Source organism: Notamacropus eugenii, chromosome 4 (genome assembly GCF_028372415.1).
Source record: "Notamacropus eugenii isolate mMacEug1 chromosome 4, mMacEug1.pri_v2, whole genome shotgun sequence".
Classification (NCBI taxonomy): Eukaryota; Metazoa; Chordata; class Mammalia; order Diprotodontia; family Macropodidae; genus Notamacropus; species Notamacropus eugenii.
In genome coordinates this window covers 359,977,811-360,002,763 of record NC_092875.1, presented here as the reverse complement: position 1 = coordinate 360,002,763, position 24,953 = coordinate 359,977,811, and the positions used below count along the sequence as shown (strand labels likewise).

The 24,953-nt window shown below is 38.8% G+C and overlaps 1 protein-coding gene and 1 long non-coding RNA gene across 3 annotated transcripts in view; one reads left to right on the top strand and one right to left on the bottom strand.

Moving 5' to 3' along the window:
• The first annotated feature begins 5,535 nt into the window (after positions 1-5,535).
• On the top strand, positions 5,536-16,404 carry LOC140501617 (uncharacterized). 2 transcript variants are annotated; one of them, XR_011966267.1, is made up of 2 exons: positions 5,536-13,755; positions 15,435-16,404. It is a non-coding gene; the product is annotated as an uncharacterized lncRNA (long non-coding RNA). The 2 variants fall into 2 exon arrangements; XR_011966266.1 differs by having other exon boundaries at positions 14,925-16,404.
• The window catches only part of ANKRD33B (ankyrin repeat domain 33B), a 124,675-nt gene continuing 108,522 nt past the window's right edge, over positions 8,801-24,953 (bottom strand). Inside the window, exon 4 of the mRNA XM_072605426.1 lies at positions 8,801-17,914. Coding sequence (XP_072461527.1) covers positions 17,067-17,914 — 848 coding nt within the window. The 3' untranslated portion in view covers positions 8,801-17,066. The remainder of the gene's footprint in view (positions 17,915-24,953) is intronic.

The following is a 24,953-nucleotide window of genomic DNA, read 5'->3' as shown; positions in this document are numbered from 1 at the left end:
CACCCCCCTGTCCCAGAACAGCATGCACCCCATCCACCCCTTCCTCCAGTCTGTTATCCCTTCTGTTACTCACCCTTCTTCCATCCCCTTTCCCTCCTATTTTCCTGTAAGGTAAAATAGATGTCTATACTCCATTGCCTGTATAGCTTAATTTCAGTTGCATGCTAAAACAATTTTTAACATTCAATCTTAAAGCTTTGAGTTCCAGATTCTCTCCCTCCCTCCCCACCTACCCTCATTGAGAAAACAAGCAATTCAATATTGGTCATACGCGTGTAATAATGCAAAGCACCTCCATAATAGTTATGTTGTAAAAGACTAACCACATTTCCCTCTGTCCTATCCTGCCCTTCATTTATTCCATTCTCTTCCTTGACCTGTCCTCCCACAATAGTGTTTGCTTCTGATTATCCCTTTCCCCAATTTGCTGTTCCTTCTGTTATCTTCCCTCTCCTATCCCCTTCCCCCTTGCCTTCCTGCAGGATAAAATAGAATTCCATATCCAATTGAGTGTGTTATTCCCTCCTTAAGTCAAATCCCATGAGAATAAGGCTCAATTATTTCCTTTCATTCCCCCCACTTCGCCTCCATTGTAGAAGCTCTTTCTTCCCTCTGGTATGTGAGATGATTTGCTACATTCCACCTCTTCCTTTCTCTTACTCCTAGCACCTTCTATTCAACAGTAAATTTTGTCTATGTATTTTTAGATATTCTCCCTTCATATTCAGCTCACCCTGTGCCCTCTATGTATATATATGTATATAAACATATATACATATACACACATGCACACATGTATATATACATACCTACACATATATAATATACTCATACATACATACCCATATACACCTACATGTTTATATTCCCTCTGACTACCCTAATACAGAAAAAGGTCTCATGAGGTACAAATAACATATTTCCACGTAGGAATGTAAACAGTTCAACTTTAATGAGTTCCTTAAGGCTTCTCTTTCCTATTTGCCTTTTCATGTTGCTCTTGATTCTTGTATTTGAAAGTCAAATTTTCTATTCAGCTCTGGTTTTTTCAACAAGAATGCTTGGAAGTCCTCCATTTCATTGAAATTCCATGTTTTCCCCTGAAGAATTATACTCAGTTTTGGTGGGTAGGTGATTCTTGGTTTTAATCCTATCTCCTTTGACCTCTGGAATATAATATTCCAAGTCCTTCAATCCCTTAGTGTAGAAGCTGCTAAATCCTGTGTTATCCTGATTGTATTTCCACAATAACTGAATTGTTTCCTTCTGGCTGCTTATAATATTTTCTCCATGACCTGGGAACTCTGGAATTTGGCTATAATATTCCTAGGAGTTTTCCTTTTGGATCTCTTTCAGGAGGTCTTTGGTGAATTCTTTCCATTTCTATTTTACCTACTAGGTCTAGAATATCAGGGCAGTTTTCCTTGATTTCTTGTAAAATGAGGTCTAGGCTCTATTTTTGATCATGGTTTTCAAGTAGACCAATAATTTTAAAATTATCTCTCCTGGATGCATTTTCCAGGTCAGTTGTTTTTCCAGTGCGATATTTCACATTGTCTCCTATTGTTTCATTTTTTTGGTTTTGTTTTATAAATTCTTAGTTTCTCATAAAGTCAGCTTCCATCTGCTCCATTCTAATTTTTTCCTTTTCTTTTTTTATTATTTATTTAAGTTTTCAACATTCATTTCCACAAAATTTTGAGTTCCAAATTTTCTCCCCATCTCTCCTCTCCCCTCATCCCAAAACTCCTTGCATTCTGATTACCCCTTCCACCAATTTTCCCTCCCTTCTAACACTCCTCCCTTCCCTTATCCCCATCTTCTCTTTTGTCCTGTAGGGCAAGATAAATTTCTATACCCCATTACCTTTATTTCTTATTTCCCAGTTGTATACAAGAACAATACTCAACAGTTTTTCCTAAAACTTTGAATTCCAACTTCTCTTCTTTCCTCCCTCCCCACTCATCCCCAATGAGAAGGCAAGCAATTTATATAGGCTATATATGTGTAGTTTTGCAAATGACTTCCATAATAGTCATGTTGTATAAGACTAACTATATTTCCCTCCATCCTATCCTGTCCCCCATTTCTTCTGTTCTCTCTTTTGACCTTGTCCCTCCCCAAGAGTGTTTACTTCTAATTGCCCCCTCCTTCCATTTTTCTTCCGTTCCATCATTGCCCCCACCCTGCTTATCCCCTTTCTCCCCTACTTTCCTGTAGTGTAAGATAGGTTTTCATACCAAATTGAGTGTGCATGTTATTCCTTCCTTGAGCCAAATATGATGAGAGTAAGCTTTACTTTTTCCCTCTCACCTCCCTCCTTTTTCCCTCCATTGAAAGCTTTTTCTTGCCTCATTTATGAGAGATAATTTGCCCCATTCCATTTCTCCCTTTCTCCTCCCAATATATTCCTCTCTCACCCCTTAATTTTATTTTTTGGATATGATCCCTTCCTGTTTAACTCACCCTATGCTCTCTGTCTTTCTCATTCTCTCTTTCTGTGTGTGTGTGTGTGTGTGTGTGTGTGTGTGTGTGTGTGTGCATGCATGTATAATCCCACCAACTACCCAGATACTGAGAAAAGTTTCAAGAGTTACATATATTATCTTTCCATGTAGGAATGTAAACAGTTCAACTTTAGTAAGTCCCTTATGATTTCTTTTTCCTGTTAACTTTTTCATGCTTCTCTTGATTTTTGTGTATGGAAGTCAAATTTTCTTTCAGTTCTGGTGTTTTCATCAAGAGTGCTTGAATGTCTCCTGTTTCATTGAATGACCATTTTTTCCCCTGAAGTGTTATACTCAGTTTTGCTGAGTAGGTGATTCTTGGTTTTAATCCTAGTTCCTTTGAATTCTGGGATATCATATTCCAAGTCCTTTGATCCCTTAATGTAGAAGCTGCTAGATCTTGTGTTATCCTGATTGCATTTCCACAATACTCAAATTGTTTCTTTCTAGCTGCTTGCAATGTTGACCTGGGAACTCTGGAATTTGGCTACAATGTTCCTAGGAGTTTCTCTTTTTGGATCTCTTTCAGGAGATGATCAGTGGATTCTTTCAATATTTATTTTGCCCCCTGGTTCTAGAATCTCAGGGCAGTTTCCTTGATAATTTCATAAAAGATGATGTCTAGGCTCTTTTTTGATCATGGCTTTCAGGTAGTCCCATAATTTTTAAATTGTCTCTCCAGGATCTATTTTCCAGGTCAGTTGTTTTTCCAATGAAATATTTGACATTATCTTCCATTTTTTCATTCTTTTGGTTTTGCATAAAGTCATTAGCTTCCATCTATTCCATTCTAATTTTTAAAGAACTATTTTCTTCAGTGAATTTTTGAACCTCCTTTTCCATTTGGCTGATTCTGCTTTTTAAAGCATTCTTCTCCTCATTGGCTTTTTGGAGCTCTTTTGCCATTTGGGTTAGTCTATTTTTGAAGGTGTTATTTTTTTCAGCATCTTTGGGGTCTCCTTAAGCAAGCTTTTCATGGTTTTCTTGCATTGCTCTCATTTCTCTTCCTAATTTTTCCTCCACCTCTCTTACTTGATTTTCAAAATCCTTTTTGAGCTCTCCATGGACTGACTGTTGCATTTTTTTTTTGGAGGTTTTGGATGTAGATGCCTTGACTTTTATGTCTTACTCTGATAGTATGCTTTGTTCTTCCTCATCCAAAAAAATGAAAGAAAGCACCTTTTCACCAAGAAAGTAACCTTCTATAGTCTTAATTTTCTCCCCTTTTTTTGGGCATTTTCCCTATCAGTTACTTGACTTTTGATTTGTCAAGTGGAGAGTATACTCTAGGGACCTATAAATTCCCAGTTCCTCCAAGGTTGTACAATCAAGGGATAGAAGTTTACTCCATTCCTGGCCTGCACTCTGATCTGGGAGCAACTACAGGCATTTTTCTGCCCAGGATCTGAAAGTAGAATTCCCTCTCCAAAACCTCCACCAGCTCTACCACACCAGTGCTCCTCCTCACCCCAGGATGGCCACTCAGGACTGATACTCAGATCAGCTGCTCAATTCCCCCAAGGTATTTAGGTTGAGGGCTACAAAAGTGGACCCTGCTGTTGCAAGGGCTGCTGTTGCCCTGGGACAGGGGCTCACCCAAGTGAAAGTGCTTTCTCACTGACCTTTGAAGCTGTCTTTGGCATTTGTGGGTTGAGAAATCTGAGAACTGCAGCTACTACCCATGATTCCAAGCCCTGAAACTTGCTCCAGTCCTGTCCCTGTGTGCTGCCAGCCAAGGCTATGCTGTGCTCTGCTCTGAGCCCAGTGCAATAGACCTTTCCTATTGGCCTTTCAGGCTGTCTTGGACTGGAAATCTCTTTTATTCTGTCATTTTGTGGCTTCTGCTGCTCTAGAATTTGTTTAGAGTCATTTTTTACAGGTATTTTATGGACTATGCTGGGAGAGCTAGAGTAGGACCTCCTTCTATTCCACTATCTTGGCTCTGCCCCCCTTACCTAGCCTTTAACTACTGAATGGGCACTGCCTCAGACAAACTGAGACTTGGGAAAGACCTGACCTTAAAAAGGCCCACTGCATCCTGGGCCATCACCAATCATCCCGACCTACGTCTTGTGACTGGACCACAATGACTCTGGATGAGAGAGTGAGGCTGATGACTTTGCACAGCTCTGCCTCACTTAAATCTGATTCCCTTGTAAGTCAAGACACCATCCTCCTGATGTCATTGGTCTTCTTTAGGAGTTAAGGACGAACAACAGTCTAGATTTCCAAATCTGGTTCTCAATTTAAACTCAGGGCATTTTAATGGCTTCTGAATTAAGTTTGGAAAGTTATTTTTTAATAAGAAAGAATGCAATGATTTTCTTTTAGCAAAAATAACCTTTTCATTTAAATCTTGTTTAAATTATTTTTTAAATTTTAAAACCCAAATGGGAAAGGTTCCCACATGTACAAAAATATTTATAGCAGCACTCTTTGTAGTTGCCAAAAACTGAAAATCAAGGGGATGCCCATCAGTTGGGGAATGGCTGAATAAGTTGTGGTATATGAATGTAATGGAGTACTATTGTGCCATTAGAAATGATGAACAAGAAGACTTCAGAGATGCCTGGAAGGACTTATATGATCTGATGCTGAGTGAAAGGAGCAGAACCAGGAGAACTTTGTGCACAGCAACGACCACAGTGTGAGAGAGTTCTTGCTGGTAGACTTGGAACTTTGTAATAACACAAGAACTTTAAAAAAATAATAATAATAATTCCCAATGGTTTTCTAAGGCAAAATGCCTTCCACACTCAGAGAAAGAACTATGGAATTCATTTGCAGAATGTAGCAGATCTTGTTTGTATGTGTGTGTGTGTGTGTATTATGTTTTGATTTGTTATATGATTTCTTCCATTTATTTTAGTTTGTCTATATAGCATTACTATAGTAAAAACGTATTCAATAGGAAAGTATATGTACATCATATATAGAATTGTATGGCGGCTTGGGAAGGGAGAGGGGTGGTGGGAGGTGGTGGGGGGGTAAAAATATAAGCTTTTTGGTAGTGATTGTAGAACATTTAAATAATTAATTAATCAATTAATTAATTAAAAAGAAAAAAAATGTTAAAACCCATCAACCCATTAAATGGCAAAACAAAGCACCCAAAACTAAATGAATGAATGAGCCCTTAGTCAAATATTAGGGCTGTCCAAAAATGGAATGGGTTGCTTTGTAGTATAATGAGTTTCCTGTCAGTAAAAGTACTTATGCAAAAGCTGAATAGCCATTTGCTAGGGATATCTAGGCAATTCCTTCTTCAGACAGGGTTTACACTTTAAGTTTCCAAATCAAAGACTCTAAGACTGTTGAAAATAATGTGTACACGAGGAAGGGTGAAGGCAGCTTCATCATATAGTGTGTCCTCATCTCTGTCACAGTGCTTGGCACCTGTCCTAATGTGCTTCCCACACCCACCTTTCAGTCCCAGGTGACTCTGATTTCCTAGGTGGTGATATTAGTTCCATATCTCTTTATGGAGAGAACTATAACAGTTTGGGATGCAGCTGTTGGCTTGAATCTCATTGCTGACAACTTACTAGCAAAATTTCCATATCAAAGTCTATTTTGTCAGGGGAACTGGAAGTTTCAGGGCAGAAGGAAACTTTCTCCTTTCATGTCCCTTGCTGGAATTCAGCCCAGGTCAGTGGAGAAGGTGAGCAGTTCCTACTTGACATGTGCTTGGTGGCCACATGAAATGAATCGGTGGACTGAGCTGAGTGGCAAGCAGGTGTTGTAGTCAAAGAAAAACACCACAATTAGCTTCATTTCTGGCAGCTGACTGCAGAGCAACTAAAAACAGGGGCTCCAGAGACACAAGTCGAAGTCATCCCCCAAAGAAAGGGTATAGCATATGCCTTGAAGGGGCTACTCTCTCCCCCATCAACTTTACTTGCTTTATAGCTTTATTCCTGCTGCAAGATTGGCAATAATACCCAGACCACCTGGATGCTTGAACACTCACTTTTCTCAATTCTGCTCTCCCAGGTCCAGGTGTGCACTCCCACAGCAGCAAGATGAGGCTATTTTGTGTTTTAATTCAGACCAAAATGGTCATTTCTTAGGCTTTAATATCCAGATTGCCTCAGTATTTCAGTTTAGCAGGGGGCCCGTTGTATCTCTGAATTAAGAAGAGAACACTGGAATGCATATGTGCATTGCCACGTCTCTCTATCTCTAGTATCACGAAAACTTCCTGGCCATGATCTTTAGGAAGGTGGAGGTGGGATGGTAAAAGAGGAGGATTTTTAAAAAAAAGTATTATTTTTATTTATAAGAATACTGCTAACTAAAACATTCTATAAGATACAATTTTTTTAATTTTAAAATTTCTCTATTTGAGCACCTGTCTCTACCAATGGCTAAAAAGTCCACTAAGCAAATGAATGAATACCACCCCCCCAAAAAGAAGTTATCTGGAAGACTTGGAAGATACTTAGGGCAATTTGTTCAATTGTTCAGTGATGATATCGCTGCTGCTACATTGTTATTCTAGCGCTCGTTATTTCTTTATTCCATTGCTCTTTCTTAACAGTCTAGATCATTTTCCCTCCTTTCCATCTGTCATGTTCCAAGTTCTAATTCCAAGACTTCCCCACTGAAAACCAAAAACCGAAATAAAACAAAGCCTACCGCAAGAGTACAGACATATTCCTTATTCTTGTTATATAATGGGAATTTCTACAGCACTTTCCAGTTCTCGTTATCTCATCTGAGCCTCCAAATTGCCTAACCTCCTCATTTAGCCATCCCCAAAGTTCACAAAGAACTCAAAAGGAAAGTTTTCAAAGATCAAGTTAAATTTCAAATTTTTGTGAACGGGTATCAGTGAACCTGTTCTCTGTGGAGAACTTAGGGCCCAGGAAATAATTCAGGGGCTGCTGAAACAATTTCTGATCACCCTGCACAATTTGGGGGGATCACTGTGCTCCTTTTGCTTGTTGCTACAGGAGAAACCACATAATAGCATGCTGCCTTTTCTTTGCTGTTTTTCCTCCTGTCTTTGGAGCTTTGGAGTTTACCTGCTTGGAGGAGGCAGAGACAGAAGCCAAAGAGCCATGAGCAGCTAGGGGGATACCGACTCAACCAGGAATTGATTATCAGTAAGGGACTACTAGAAATCCTGTGGCTGGTGAGCCATGGGGGTAATATCCTCAATGTTCTTTAGTAGGATAATCCTTCTCCAACCTACCATGATTTATCAGTGAATATGCATTTTCCCAACCAGAAAGAAGATTCTAGACAATAAGAGGCAGTGCAATTTATGGGGAGTTTATATGATTCTTTATGTTATTTTAAAAAAAGAAATTATGATCATAAGATATTTAAGTCCCTGTATGAATGTAGCAGGAAGTGGCCTAAAAGAGCAAAACCTCTGCAAGGTTGAGTCTCTAGACAGACATAGATAGCAGATGCTGTTTTGATATTTAATATTTTAGTTCATCTCTGGGAGTAGAGTCAAACCCAATCAGCAAGAGGCTGACATAAAAGCTACTTCTATGAACAATGCTGAAGTTGGGCATGTTGTGAAAAGTGTAGCACATGGAAGGCCCAGCTTGGAGTCTTAAAGACCCAAGTTCAAATTTGACCTCCAACACTTAGCAGCTGTGTTTTACTGGGCAGGCCACTTAACCACCACCTGCCTCAGTTTCCTCAGTGGGGATAATAGCTGACATTTACACAGCACTATGTGCTAAGCACTTTACAGTTACTAGCACAATTCTGAGAGGTAGGCGTCATTATTATCATCCCCATTTTAAGGTACAGTGTTTGGCTCATAATGCTGTATAAATGATAGGTATTGTTATAATAGCTGAGTTAGAATTGATGTAGCACTTTAAGGTTTGCAAAATACTTCGCACTTCACCTCCTTTGAGCCTCACAACAGCCCTGCAGAAGTGTGCGATTGTTATCTTCATTTTACAGTGCAAAGGCAGACCAGCCAAACACGGGTTAGGTGACTTGCTAGGGTCACACAGTTCATAAGGAAGATTTGAATACAAGTCTTTTTGACTCCTAGGCCTGCACTCTCTTTTGTGGTCACCGAGCTGCCGTCTGAAAGCTTCACTGCTCTTTAATGGCTAATTGGAATACTACAGCCTTATGGAAAGTGTCAATTCCTAGACACTCATCACAATGACTTCACAGAAATGAGGCGGGTAAGTCAGGCAGAGCAACATCTGGCGGCTAATTCAGGTACTGCATTCAGTAAACTCCCTGCTGGAAAATTAACACAGGGACCCACCATCCCCCATTACAGGCAAGAACAACACGGAGACCAAGCCAAATAAATTGTATCATGTTTTATTTTTTATTCAAGGTCTCTCCTCCTGAACAACACAATACTAAATTTTTTTCTATAGATTGGACTTCAGGGTTTTAATAAGGTCACCGTAAGATCTCTAGAAGCAAAAAACCAAAAAGTACAAGACTGCTAATTCAATCAAAAACAAAAACCCTTATTAAATTAAGAATATAAATCTTTTGAAAACAAAGTCAAACAATAGCTAAGAAATCTCATAATTATTTGAATATAAATAAGATTTTTTAAAAATCATGTATACTTTTTTTACAATCATCTTCAAGTTTTAAAACATTTAGTTTTTCAAGCAACTCAACCATTGTACATTCAGAACAGGTTCATTACATACTTCATTTTTTATCCTTTACCCATACTTTCCACTCCCTTCAACAGTAATTTGTTATTACCTTGATTTCATTTTAACATGAGGTAATAATTCAGCAGGCATTGAGAAAAAATATTTTTCAATCATTATATGATATGAGTAAACTCATTTTCCTCAATACTTTTGTAATCCCGAACCAAAGCTGCTTCTATGTCTTCAATTTATGTCCTCAAATGTGCTTTTAAGCCCAAATAGTACAAATGTTTTCAGAGCTGTAGCTGGTAAAGGCATAACTTTGAAATGAAAATTTTGACATCACAATAATAAGAGCCATGTTCAATATCATCTTAACAAGACCTACACCATAAAGAAAAGTTTATTTGAAAATGTTTTTATATTGACATAACGGGAATTTTTTTTTTAAATTTATACTCCTGGTCATAAAGAGGTAGGCTAAATTCTTAGGTTACTTTACAGTATTATTGTTGATCAAGACCAAAATACCTTGAAGCTCAATAAATACAGAATAGAGCACTGGGTCTGAAATAAGGAAAACCTGAGTTCAAATCTGGCTTCAGACACTTACTAGCTGTATGACCCTGGGCAAGTCACTTAACTTTGCTTGCTTTAGTTCCTCTTCTGTAAAATGAGCTGGAGAAGAAAATGGCAAATCACTCCCTATCTTTCCCAAGAAAACCTCAAATGGGGTCACAAATGATCAGACATTACTGGAAAGCAACTAAACAACTCTCTATTATCATTCCTAAGTCCCTCCCTTTAACTGTTCCCTCCAAGGGCTGAGGCTACAATTTTCCCAGCAGCCCTGATTTGTTCTTTTAATGTTTTACCAAGTGTATACATAAGGTACAGTTTTAACCCTGTATGTTCATGACAAGAACTTAACACGTTTGGGACTTCTTGCTATTTCAGAAAGCATCAGATGACGCGACTGTGACTGTTGTACTTGTGTCATTTTCACATGACTTTTTTCTCTGAATTTTTTTTAAAAAGCTAGCAAGTTTCCCTGTAATACTTTACAGCAAATATTTCCCTTAATCTTATAGAGAGGTTTACATACAGCCATCATGGACTGATGTTAGTTTACCATTGTGGATCTAATGGCAAGAGAAGAGACTGGGGGGGAGGTATTAGCAGTTCCCTAGAAGCAAGATGATGGGAGTGTTGGACTGTTAACATCTTGTGCTGGTTTCCAAAAAAAATTTTCGAAATCAGACAGTGGAAACATTAAGGAAACCCAGGTTGTGAGGGTTGGAGAGTACTTTAAAGAATCTCTCATTTTATTAAGCAGATAAGGAAAATGAGGTCCAGGGGAAAGAAGGACCTTTCCCAAGGTCACACAGAGCTAATGACAGCCCCAAAATGAGAAACCAGGTCTCCTGTATAGTCTAAAGGACTGTATTACAGTGGTGAGTGTTACCATTAATCTTCAGGAAGTGGCCCTGGGAGTTGAGTAGGCCCCAGGCACAGCTTTTGTTCATCAAAGATCATATGATTTAGAGTAAAAAAGGGACCTTAAATTTCCAGTGTTGCCAACCTCCTAAAGAATTACCTGAGGCCCATAAAGATGAGAGCATGTACATTAGTATCAGAGTCAGGACTGGAACCTAGGTTTTAAAATTCTAGATTTAGCGCTCTTTCCATATATACCTTGCTGCTTTTGCCTCAAAAGGCACTGTTTTTTTTTTTTCAAATACATAGACAGCTACAGGGCACATTTAGAGTTACTTATCATTTACAGGGAATACACAGATGTCACTAATCTCACATATTTAACCATAATACCCTTTTCTTGATGTACTTCCTCTGTGTCTCACGATGTCCTGTTCGATTCTATTTAGCAAAGCAAAACCACCCAAATGTCTGCTTGCAGTGCTGGTGTTCTTCCTTAAATGCCATTTTAGGCCCATATGGATATTGGAAAAATGAAATAACAATGCTGTCAATCCTAGTCAAGAAGGAGAATTTTAGAAATCCAAATTGTTTTGATCTTTTTTCATTTATTTTTCTTTTACCCTCAGTGATCTTTTTCTATTGTTTACCATCAATGTGCATGAAAAGCACCGAGGTAAAAAAAAAAAAAAAGTGATTTCAAGTTAGTGGCTTACTGATTATATATATATATACTGATTATATATATATATATATATATACATACACACCTTTGAACCAAGTACTGAGTGCATAAAAAAGTGGAAAAAGGAAGAAAAGACCTTAACAACACCTTAAGTTACTCAAGGCATAAAACCACTGCTAGGTTTTATGGGAAATCATCTTTGTTAAAACATCTCTATTGCTATTATCACTGAACCAATTTTGTTATGACTTTTAAAGCAACTGCATTTCTTCATAAGGGCCAATATTTTGGAGGTGGATAATATATGTATATAATCCTTCCCAGTATACAAGATTAGTAATCCTCCAGAAAAACTTGGGAAGTTGATGACTTGCATAGCTTAAGTGGCTGGTGCTGTCCATATAGAAACATAAAACATTGTATTTGGAAGGGAATTTGGAGACTCTCTACTCCAACTCTCTCATTTTACAGATGTAGAAATTGAGGCCCAAAGAGATAAAGTGACCTAATTCAAGATCAAGGAGTCAGCCATTAGCAGTTCTAGGACCAGACATAAGTTATACACAACATGGCAAAGCTCAGTACCACCTTGACACTGAAAAATGTTTTTTATGAAATATCAAACCACTTGTTCTCAGTACTGAAACAGTAATACACAATGGGAAGAAAATAGTCCTGAGTTAACTCTTTGGTATTACCATTTCAATGTCTATAATACTGCATTTTAGGAATACTATAAACACTAAGCAATTGTTGGAATCTTGTCAAATGCACGAGTAATTGTGAAGGGTTTTCAATGTATTATATCTTCACATGTAATAAAATGGGTTGATGTTGAATAGTAATCAGTACACCGGAGTAGAATATCTGGATAAAGTTGGGGAAATGGATGAGCCAAACCTGATTTATGAGTTGTTTTTCCTTTCAAATGTCACAGGTACCAAATCAAACTGTGAAAAGAAAAATCATCACCTCTCTACTTTCATACCTAAGTTTAATGTCCCCTGTTCTTGTCAATGTGCCATCAGGGAAAATCTTACTTCCTAGCTAGTTTTACTAAAAAAATCTTCTCTGTTCCTCAAGGTGACTCTTTTTCATATTAATTTGCTTCTACCTACTATCTGGGTAATTCAAGAATTTTGCAACTGGACAAGGTAGCACCTGCATCAGTCCCCATATGGTGGAGCTAAATTTGGGGAAAGTATTTCATCAGAAAGCATTTCCATTTCTGACTGAAGGTGAATTATGGGCTGAAAACAAGGACGAGTGGCACAAATGCGATTTCAGTATTCACATTCTCTTTTACGAACATTTTGCATGATATTTGTGTATTTCCTTAAACAAGAAGCTAAAATATAACTGCAAGCCCAACTGAAGAACTTCTGGAATATGATCATCACATTCTTGAGGTATGCACTGTAGCACTGCCCGGAAATTGCTACAAGAAGAGGAAGAAAAACTTCATATGCTATTTAATGCTTCAGAGTCTTCTGTATGATGTGCTCTGGAAGCCAACTAAAGTGCATAAGCTTTGGGAAGCTCAACAGATCCTGGATTAACTTCCAGCAGGCTTCTTTCTTCCCTAGTGATTTTAATGCAGGGCAGACCCTGGGGTCTTTCATTCACATTAACAGGCAGAAAACACAGAAGTATATGTTCTAACCCTCAGCATATTACTTTGAGACCTAAAGGTATCAACTGAAGTGGTAAAAGTATTTGTTAAAACTCTAAGCCCAATTGGCTTTGACTGAAAATTTCCATCAAACAAGTATGTTCTATTTTCATGAAAGACTTGATTTTTGTTTAACTCAAATATTCACAGTCATAAGAAATTATTGAAAGATCAATGACTGACTTCACATGAACCAAAGAGCAACATTCTCTTAAGTGTTCTCAGGTCTTGGTTGCTTATGATCATGGAAATTCAAAAGGCAATTCCCAGGAATCTTATTGGGGAAGGGGATGGTGAAAAAAGTGGTACAACTGTCTTATAATCTATTTTGTTTTTAGTTTAACTAGAATACCCTCAAGGGATTAAAGAAAATGAAAATAATCTCTAACCGTGTGTGTGTGTGTGTGTGTGTGTGTGTGTGTGTGAGAGAGAGAGAGAGAGAGAGAGAGAGAGAGCTCAGACTGTTTACTCAGTATTCAGAGTAATTAAGAACTGAGGTGGAAATCTTATGCCCTTGTTCAATCTGGATTGTGCTAGGTTATTTCAAATACACTATGTTTTCCTATCTACAAAAAGAAAATTGTAAAAAATTTAGTCAAATTGACAGAAATAGGAGAAATCACTTTCTTTTCAATTCATGCAGTCTAAAGATTGTCACTTAGCACTGCCAAAGCAGGGAGCCCCTATATTGCTCTCATCTCACATCTATGCCCCCTTTTTTTTGCCTCCAGAGTAGCTGATGCCAGGAATTCTGCAAGACATTCTGATAGGGATGGGGGTGAGGCAGCCATCAAAGGGAAGAAGGCAGAAGCCACAGAACACAGTGGGGTCAAGTGTCGGGGGCAAAAGGTAACGAGGCAGAAAATGTGTAATAGTCACACTTATTCTTCCATTTTTCCTTTTCAGTCCCAAAAGGAAGGAGTGGGATGGGAGTGGAAGGTAAAGAAAAGAGTTCTGTGAGAACAACTATTGAACCTTATATGGCAACTGGGGAAAAAAACCAACAAACCTGAGTGCCATTTTGATGTAACAGTGGAAAAGCACTCTTCAAGGCTGCCAAGTATGACACTGTGACATACTTATATTTAACTGACATACTTAGAGTAAGTTCTATGATTCTCCTCCCCAGTAGGGACAAAGGTGGCCAGTTTCTGCTCTAATTAAACTTGTTTTTAAAAAAGAGATGAGGAATCAACAGTATAATTATCTTGCCTAAGAACTGATGTCCTTTGCAATGCCTCCCCCATAGGAAATCTTTCTTTATTTCACGTAATTCTCCTCCATTGGGCTGACTGAGCTAGCTCACCCAAAAAGCAGAGAATGAACAAGTGTTTCTAGAGTTTTTTTCTTAGTTTTCATCAACATGTTCTGCTGACATTGTCAACTACCAAATGGGCAACCTGGTGTGCTGATGGTTAGGGCTGCAGAGATCTTAAGTCCAGTGTGAAAAATTACCTTGTGCAGGAAAAAAAAAAAACTCCCTTAGAAAAGAGTAAATAGGAAATCTTGAAATTCCCAAGAAGGAAGAGATAGTACATTATTTGGATATACAGGATTTCTCCCTTTTCCATCCTGTGGCTGGGTTGGAAAACAAGAGCATAAGCATCCTTGCTACAGCAGGGAGACGGACCCAGAAGACAATTTCCTTGGCTTGTGAAATTGCTATAGGAATAAATCTGCTTATGCAGAGAGAAAAAGGAGAAGATCTAAACAAACTAGCCACAAGGGAAGAAAAAGTGAAGAAATAATGTAAGATGTCTTCCCTTCAGACTCTGGGTTTGAGAAGTTAATAATATAGTTGGATAAGTGAGTGCATTCTAACGTGGTACATTCACTTGTTTTGTTCATTTTCTGTTTTCCACAGTAATGTGCCCATACATGTGTATCTGCATGTACGTACACAAATACACACGCAGAGTAACTACTTCTCTGGCCCCTGAGAACACACAACTATGCGCCACATTATGCCTTTTCCACCGTATTCCTTTGACCGATTATTCTGTTTTCTTCAATAACAGGGAAAGTGACAAACACAGCACCTGGCTTGCCAAGAATATGTTTGCTTGGTGGAAACCTGCTAGCTTGACAGTTTAGAAGAAATATATAAAGCCAGGTTTTGCTAACATCATGAGCATTCTTTGTACTGTTTGCCCATTCAGTACGAAGACCCCAAAGTGTCCTTTGCCTGTGACTGAAAGCTAGAAAAAATGTAATAAAAACATTCAAAACTCCCACTTTCTAATCCTGTATGACAGCTAGAGAAATGTGGAATTCAGATGAATCAATAACCTGGTCAAGTTTTGAACAGCTGCCAAAGGCATACGATGAGGCAGGGGATTGAGCAACACCAGAGGAGGGCATGCCTAAAAATACTGGGACATCCATACAGTATTAAATGACCAACTTTTGGGAGAAGACAGGAAGTACTGCTAGAATACAAACAACCCACTATCATTAATCTGATACAGGGACTGCCCATCAAACACTTGGCTAACAGAACCTCCTTCCGCACCCTCTAACCTCACTAGGAGCTAAGAACTTGGGACATCAAATTTGCTCTATTGGACATAGTGACTGCTCTTGGCTGGATGACGTCCGTGGAAGGGTGAGAAGCTACACTGCTAACTACCCAGTAAAGTTCGTCATCTGCCACTTCATTGTTGTCCTCTTAGAAAAAAAGGTGAGTTAACAGATTATCACCTCCTAAGTCTGATAATCGATTGATTTACATGCATGCTGGCCCCTGACCTCACAGTGCTAGAAATGAGATAGAAGAGAAGAAATGAATAACGGGGAGCTCTGACCATCACACACTTCTTTTTTTATAGCAGCATGCTTCCACTGAAGAGATGTCATCTTTTCCAAATTGCAGAGAATGAGAATTATCTATATCTATCCATACTGGAGGCTCTAGTTCTATCTACAATTGCAATTCTGGGGACCAGTGAAGGCTTGGAGGTTGCTCTCTCACCATTTTTATTATGAAAATGTCTACACTTGTGTTTCTGACTGGCTTTAATAATTTAATAGATCCAGATGTAAAGAATAGATGACCTCACTAGGAACATCCCAAACAACCACAAATCTCCTATTAATACTGGTAGGATTTGGCTTTTTTTAAAAAAAAAATCATGTAAAAAAGGAAAAGAGTAAGTAACCCACATTTCAGAAACCACTTAGCTACATAATTTAAACATAGACCCCCCCACCCCCGACAATGTTGGGATTGGCAAAGATAACATCTGAATGGTGAAGTTCTAATATTATAGATAGATATCATTAGTACAAGGAGGATGTGATTCAATTTCAATTTCATAAACATTTATTGTGTCTAGTGTGTGCAGAGTACTATGTTAGGCACTTAACTGCACTGCTCTTTAGTATGGGAGGAATAGAGGAGAGAACTGTATTTTGGAAATGTACAGTATCTCTATGCCATTCTGCGGTACTAAAGTATTGTCAGTAGTGTGTGCATTATAAATATTCCATGTATCTGTGGTCATGGACTCATTACCCTTTCTTATTGGCTCTGAGATAAAAGTGGTGTCAGGGTTTCTTCTACAGAGTACAAGCCATGCCAATGGGAGCTGTTTACACTCCCTGCTTCCCCTTAGCCATATTTTTAAGTGGTAACATCTAGGTCAAAAGAAAAATTAAGAAAGCGTTTGGGGTGGGATTGAAGAGGGAAGCAGCACAAGCAATCCCATCCACCTTCCTTTAGGCATGAGGGAGGAGTGTATATAGGTGGTTTGTTTTCCACCAGCTAGAGTAAGTACCTTCTTCATACCTGGCAGGTGCCTCCCTGAATCACTACCCAATTACCAAAACCCACAGCAGCATTACCAAGTCACCATGACAATTTCTACATTTTTACTCAAACCAAAGGAGAAGAGAGGCAATACAGGAACCTTGGAGCCCTGAGTTAGACATAGCAGCAAAGGAAAATGTCACCTTTTCACTCGACAGGCTCAAGCAGCTGATGTGAACTGAATCTCCCCCAACCCATGTTCATTCAGCATGCTCCCCACTTTCTCCCTACACGCCTTTTCAGCACAACTCAGAGGAACACTTCCATGTGCCATGGCGACTGCCTGAGCCGAATGCCTCTTGAGCCTGCAGTTTGGGAAGCTGATCTCAGATGCTAGAACTCCACCATGGGTTCAAGTCCTATTCCTCCAGGGAGATACTCGTCTTTCCTTTGGAGCCTCTGTTTTCTTCTTTTCTGCCTGCTCTGCTTTTCTCCTCTCCTCCTTGGCTTCCTTGTATCTCCACTTAGGAATCTGTAAATAGGTATTATCCTTAACGCTGCCCCCCTTCTTCTTCACTCGTTCTGGTTGAAAAGTGGGAGTGGGGGCCTTGTTGATGCGGACCTTTGGAATGACAAAGCCTGGTCTCACGCTACTTCTCCTCAATAAATGCAAAGGTAAGAGGCTGGCCTTCCGAGAAACTGCAGAGCTCCCTTGAGCAGTTGTAGAGGTGGAAGTTTGGAGACTTGCTCTCCTGTCTGTCTTTTGGGAAACCACCTCAAACTGGGAGTTCTGAAAGACCTCAAAGTTCTCCACCTTGCCCTTTTCCTGATCATGGGTGTCCCCACTGTTTTGGTGGCGGAGGATTTCCTGCACTGCAAGGCGCCTCTTCCCCACACAGGGGGGGCTGTCAGGGCACACAGTCTTACAGGCAATTGCCACAGCAGGGCTGTGGAGACTCGTGGTCATTCTAACCATATGGTCAAGGACTCCCCCATTTTCAGGTCCTTGAACATGCCGGGAAGACAAGATTGACCGAAAGCACTCAGTAAGCCTCTGTAAACAGCTCTTGGGCTCTGCTGGTTTGACAAGAACGTCCTTCACCATTGGCCACTCAGGCTTGTACTGTTCACTGAACTGCTCAGGACAGGGCCTGTCCAACAGTCTCTGAATAACCCAGACAGCCTCAGATCTTCCTGTGTAAGATGCCCATTCCCGTGGAGTCATCCCTCTGTTGGGATCAGTTGCATGAATATCTGCTCCTGAAAAAATGAAAACAAAAATAAGAACCCTCCCTAATAGAACAGAGATTTAACAATTCACTGGGTACTGCAGGTATTGCATGTTGGGGGGAAATCAGCTCCCAAATGTGGGCTTTCTGTATTATCATAATCACTCATAACTATGAGTAGAAACCAAACTTTCATTCTGACATTCTGTTTGGTGCTTTATCTTTCTAGATTCCATCCTCTCTAATCTGGAGTTTGGAATATATGTGTGTATATAAAAACCTTTGTTACTTTCTACTACACTGAGCATTTTATCCTATGCTAACAAAGATCCCTCAGAACCTACTTCAAGAAATGGATAAGAATAATTTTTAATTATGGTATTAATTGGTAGTATGTTAAAAGATGCTTCTAAAGTACTTGCAAACAGTTTATACTTAAGTAGGTTAAGATTTCCCTTGACCTATGTTTTTATTCATTGGGAATCAGCAATAAGGAAGCTCCTATTACTAATGGAGATTACATGAATGTTAACATAGGCAAAGCACTTTGAAAGCCTTAAAAAGCAGTACATATGTGCTAAATATAATGACTAATAATAATAATGATGATAGCTAGTATTTGTGTAGTGCTTTGGTTAGTAAAGTATTTTACAAATATTTCATTTTATCCTCATGACAACTCTGGGAGGTAGGTGCTCTTATTATCCCCATTTAATAGATGAGGAAATTGAGGCAAACAAAGGTGAAGTGATTTGCCCAGGGTCACACAGCTAGTAAAATCTGAAGCCAGATTCAAACTTAGGCCTTTTTAGCTCCAGGTCCAGTGATTAATCGATCAATCCACTGTATCTACCAAACAAACTGCAACACTGGAACTTTGATAAACAATTCATCATTAATGAATCTTAATCATAAACAATTCTTATGATCAACATTTGATCTGCAACTTATTGTTAATTATATGACTTAATTTCTTGTTTACAGCACTGAAAAGTTCAGTGTCTTGCCTAGGGTCACACAGCTAGCATGTCAGAGGTCTTCCTAGCTCCAGGTTCAGCACTCTCCTCCCTGTGCCACCTATGTTTAATACTGTCAGCCTCCGCTTGCAATGTATAGTTGCATAACTGACAGTTATCTAAAGCAGAGGTATCCAACATGGCCCTCTGAGTGACAGGAAGTAGATTAAAATCTAACTGGGAAATTTTTTAACAAAACAAATAAAAATAAAAAATTATGTTAATTTGTATTTTTCTAAGTCAATATGTCCCTGCAGGGATCCACTTCTATTGAGTTTGTCACCACTGGTCTATAGCACTGGGAGGTTGGGCGACCTTTCCAGGATCACACACAAGAATGTGTCAGGGAAGAGACTTGGAAACTGACTCTCCTTACCTAATACTTACACTTTACACCCCCCACCTCACTCTCAGGAAATGAAATGAACAAAGGTTTACTGCATCGCCTGCCCCAAAACAAAGCCAGCTGCACAAATGGCTATAAAAATTATTTGAGACTTCCACTTTCAATAACATTATCTCTATGGAAAAGCAATGGGATGATTTAGGGCAGTAATCTGCATAATCAGGTAATGACCATTTCCAGCCTCCCGCACTGTTGCTTCTCTTGGCCCAAACTGGTCTATCTAATCTGAGCTACTTCAGTACATCTTCATTTTCATATAAATAAAAGAGCTATGTGGGAAGTAGTTGCAATTATTTAGAACTGAAAATTAGGAAGTAACATTAGCTGAAGTACAATTTAAAAATTGACTAAAAAGGAAACAGGGCACTAAAAATGTCATTACAAAAAATAAATGGCACATTAAAACTAAATTAATTGCATGTCACTTAAAAAGGAACAAACTGCTAAATTAAAATCTTAATGAACAATTCATTGTTTGAAAGAGACATTTTTTAAATGCTAATAGAACACAAAAGGAACAGCTGTCAAAATTTTAAGAACCTCCTCCCTGTGGAGAAAAATCGGCCCTCCTTTTTGCCCTCTATGTATGATCTTGGGATGTACAAAAGATTCCAAAGATCAGAAGGCATTTCCATTATGAGACATTAAACAGCCCTAGATGTTTCTGTGAACTGTATCATAAATCAGGGTGAACTCTAATTCAAAAGACCCATCATCAAACTGAATATTAATTCTATAGATATAGCAATTAAATAATGGACTGTAACTGACTAATATGAATTATTTTATACTTACGTCATGCCATTCAATGAAGATGTCAAAGAACTGTCATATTAATCATTTTACAAAGTGACCGTTGTTATCTTTAGCTCCTCCTCTATCCACTGTTGAATCCAGAACCCAGCTCCCTGACTACCCTGAGAAGAAAAGGCTGGCCAGCATAAGAGATGCCACTGTCCTGATGCACAACTGTTAACTGCAGAGATAAGAGACCTCCAACTCACTCCTGCTGAATACCTCTGTGTGCCTACAGAGGGTGCATGGTCAGTGGCAAGAAAAGAGGAAGGGTCTATTGCCCCTTCCCATAGCTAGTTACTATGGAGTAGATTTAGAAGGTGCTTCTCTTGGTAATCATTTAGCCAGAATCCTAGCTAGACTGTTAGTAGAGTGATTCTGTAGAGCCAGGAGGGACTGGGACGACTGGTGCTAAAATAAAAAACTCAGCTCACATTTATATAATGCAATTACAGTGACAAAACACTTTATTTCATTTGACCCTTAGAACAACTCTGAGGTTGGCAGTGGAAGCGCCACATGTTTCAAATGAGGAAACTGAGGCTCAGAGAACTTAACTGACTTGTCAAAGGTTACACACCTTGTAAGCAGATGAGTCAAGGTTTTCTTACTCCAATTCATACAAAAAAAGTAAAGCTCAGAGAGGTGCCAACATTTTACTTTTCTAGTACATCTGCATTTTTCAGGTGAGGAAACTGAGGCCCAGAGAAATAAAGTGATTTAGCCCAAAACACACAGTTAGTAGATAATGGAGCCATCACCTATACCAGGTCTTATGACCCTGAATCTACTGGACTTATACCAGCAACTTTCCACCATCAGTACAGGAAAAAGGGTAGGAATGTATATGTAATCCTCTGACTACGTCTTATTTTTCTCCCTTTCAAAGTTGCTCTAGATGTCCATTTTAATCTGATTTCACCTGCATAAAAACGTTGGGGGAGAAGGAAAATGGAGAAAAAAAGTTTGTTCATTGGTTTATCTTCCTTCATAAGTAGTCATCCCTCTACTGTCCGTCCCACTCAAGATGGACTTTGTAGTGCAATGAAAAATGGGGACCAAGCCAATACTGCCTCCTGTTGAAGTCAATCATAAAGAGAGACTCTGGCTTATACTCCATTTGTGTACAAGAATATGAATCAAGATGTGCTCTAAGCCCTTTGATCCCAACTGGAGTGACATTTTTCCTGAGTGAGCACATACACGATTCCCTAATTTATATCTCCATTAGCTATGTCAAAGCTGACTTGAAGTTAAAATTAAGAAAAAAACTAAAATCTTGGCAACTGGTCGCATTACCTCCTAGCAAATAGAGGGAGAATGGAAGCAGGGTTAGATTTTATATTCTTGGTCTCAAAGATCACTGAAGACAGCAACTGCAGCTATGAAATTAAAAGACACTTGCTCCTTAGAGGAAAAACCACAGCAAATCTGGAAAGCATGATAAGAAGCAGAGACACCATCTTGCCCACAAAAGTCTGTATAGTCAAAGCTATGGTTTTTCAGTAGCATTGTATGGCTGTGAGAGATGGACTATAAGGAAAGCTGAGTGCTATAGAATGAAGGCTTTTGAATTATGGAGCTGGAGAAGACTTTTGGGAGTCCCCTGGACAGCAAAGAGATCAAAGCAGTCAATACTTAAAGAAATTAATTCAGGCTATTCACTGGAAGGTGAAATGCCAAAGCTGAACCTTAAATACTATGGACACATAATAAGAAGATGAGACTCTTTGGAAAAGCCTCTGACACTGAGAAAGATTGAAGGCAAAAGGAAAAGGAGACAGCAGAGAAGGAGATGGAGAGATAGTGTCATGAATACAATGAACATGTACAGACTTCCAGAGATAGTGGAGGCTCTTAGAAGGGCCTGGCATGCAATGGTCGCCCAGAGTCGGACAGACTGAATAACTAAACAACTACTACGTTATAAGCTCATCAAGGGCTGCTTCAAAAAGTACTCCCAGAATTTAGCAAAGTGGCTGATACAAAGGAGGTGCTTAATAAATGCACTGACTGAGCTTTAGAATTCTCTCCAGAAAGCTGATCAGCAACTTTTAGCTCTTTAATAAATGTTGACCGTGTTTGTGGTTGACTGAAAAGAGAAATGGATTTGGAGTCAGAAGACATGGGTACTATGAGACTGGACAATCTGCTTAACTTCCCTGGGGTTTAGTTTGCTCATCTATAAAACGAGGGCATTTCAGCTAGATGATCTCAGAAGTCCTTTCTAGCTTTAATTCTTCTGATCCTAAGACTCTTATCCAGAAGAGTCAGTGAGGGTGTGACCTCCGGGGGGCACGGAATAGGATAAAGAAAAAAGGAGATGACAAGTCAGAAGATTCACTAACCAGCTGAGTGACAAGCCACTTTTCTCTTGGAGATTCAGTTTCCTCATTGTGGAAAATAACAGAAGAGAGCCTGATAACTGTAAAGGCCCATTTTGACTCCAATATTCTATGAGCTCTTTGAAAGTATGACTAGATATCTTTTTGAACCACCTAGAAATCTGTTAGCAGAACTGCTGGCATCTAGGCTACTGCCCTTCAACCTTGTCAGTGGCAACATGTAAAAGGGCTTGGTCTTGTCATCAACTGCTTGAGACTGAATGAATTCTAAAACAGCATCCATAGTCACTGCTTCGTAACACAGTCTTACCCTTGTAGACCTCACCCCTGTACTCCAGGTTCCCTTGCGGCTTTCAATGAAAGCTAGACCCAGAATTTCCCTGAATAAGAAGTGATCTTTGGAGAAAACATCTACACTTCACTGAAACCTGACTTTACTGCATGTTATATTTCCACTGCAATTCTTTGTTGTGTGCTCGTTAGGCAAATCCAACATGCAAGCTGTACTGTGTACATAAACAAAAGGAAATAAGGGTATGAAACAGAAAGAAATCTGGGTTTTCATCAGGGAGTCTAATTCGGCTTCAGGAAAGGAAGTAGTCTGGATTATTTGATGGCAGGATAGTGACTAGGCCCTGTTCATCATTACAATTCTTCACTCACCCACATCTACATCAACTTTATGAAGTAGGATGCACACAAATATTCAAAGATGTTTTTCCTTTGTTTTCCCCAAATGTCACAACAATTCCACTTTACTCGATGTATGCCATTTAGTTTTGATACTAAGCCCCAAAGCTTCTTCTTAAAAAGGAAAAACAAGTATCACCACTGAGTTATGTTTTTATGTAGATAAAATCATGCTCTGAATACAGCTTCTCAGGGCAACTTATTTAAACCAACCTGTCACTTTGGGAATATTAATATTCTAGCAAATTAATAAGGTTTCACATCCCTTGAGATTATAATCAGCACAGCTGGCAGTGCTGATGCGTTTGTCCTTAGTAGCCACAGTAACAGAGTTCCAATAAATCAGAATTTCAGAACCCGAGAGAAAGAAAATACTTTATTGAACTATAATTTTTTATTATTAAATTCCAAGGTTTCTGAAATTTCTAATATCTCTTTGTTCTGCTTGATCAGAGCAGATAAAAGTAGTTATTGATGTGTGGCTCTGTTATATACTCTATGAAGATGTTAGTAGTTTGGGAGGAAGGGCAATCTGATAAACAATGCATCATTTGTTTAAAAAAGAGGGGGGAGAAACACTGTTCCTGTTAAATACAATGAATTGGGGCTATAAAAATTCAGTTCGGAAAGGAATGTAGCCATGGATGAGTTGGAGGGCAAAATATATTTCCACCTTAACTTTCAATATGGAGGTACTCCTTGTGTCTTTCAATTCTTTAATTACGCTCTCACAATGATCATATTTTCTTGGTCAAAGTTATATAGAAGGTGCCATATCTCACAAGTACAAATACAGCAGTTTTAAGTCTTAAGGAATAAAATGTTATTAACAACAAAAAACCTCTCCCAGGACTGGACATTATCATCAATTTCCTTTTCTTAACACAGAAGTCTGGCATAGTATATAGAGCCAGCTTTGAAGCCATGAAGATTTGGACGCTAGGCATATCTCTGACACAAACTAGTTACGTGAACTTAGGCAAGATACTTAACATCTTAGTAACTCTAGGTGCTGGTCCGCACTAGTAAGGGGAGGAAAAGGAACAGGCATTATAAATAATAATAATTATATGCCTACATATCTATTTATGCACACACATATATAATCTATGTGGCAGGGACTGTGCTGAATACATTTTTTCTTTTACAAATATCATCTTGAGATAAGATAAATAGGAGTTTATTCATACAGGAATTCTCCATTCTAGCAAAAGGACAGGTATAGTCCTTATCCTTATTTAATACTGAAGATAAATAAAGCAGACTCAAACTGAAGCAGTGAGGCTATACCTATACCATACCTAGAATAGGGCTATCCTTTTTTTGGTTGTTAGGAGAATACAGAACAAGATGGGGGATTAATACAGAAAAGTCAGGGAGAGATGCTTTACTACCTTTACTGATGAGATCAACTCTATTGCCACTAATCAGAAAAGCAGTTAATACTACATCAAAGTGATCTGATAACCACAGATAAAACCAGACATAAAATAAACACAGCACAATATTCCAGACTAATTATTTTGCCCCAAAAGAGGGAGAAAGCCAAAATTTAAGCTCATCTCCTATACACTTTCAATGAATTCATTTTTTAAAACTCGTATCTCACGGATGGTAAACTCAGATGCCAAGATACCTGAAATACCTACTGATGGAGCATGGCAGATAATGTATCTGGAGCTAAAGCATGGGTCCTCTTTCTATCAGCAATATGCTAAAAAGCATTAGAAGCAACTGATTTAAAAAAAAAAAAAAGGTACAGATTCAGATTCAGTTCTACCTGGATCCTGCAGTTAGGAAGACCTGTATTCAAATTCT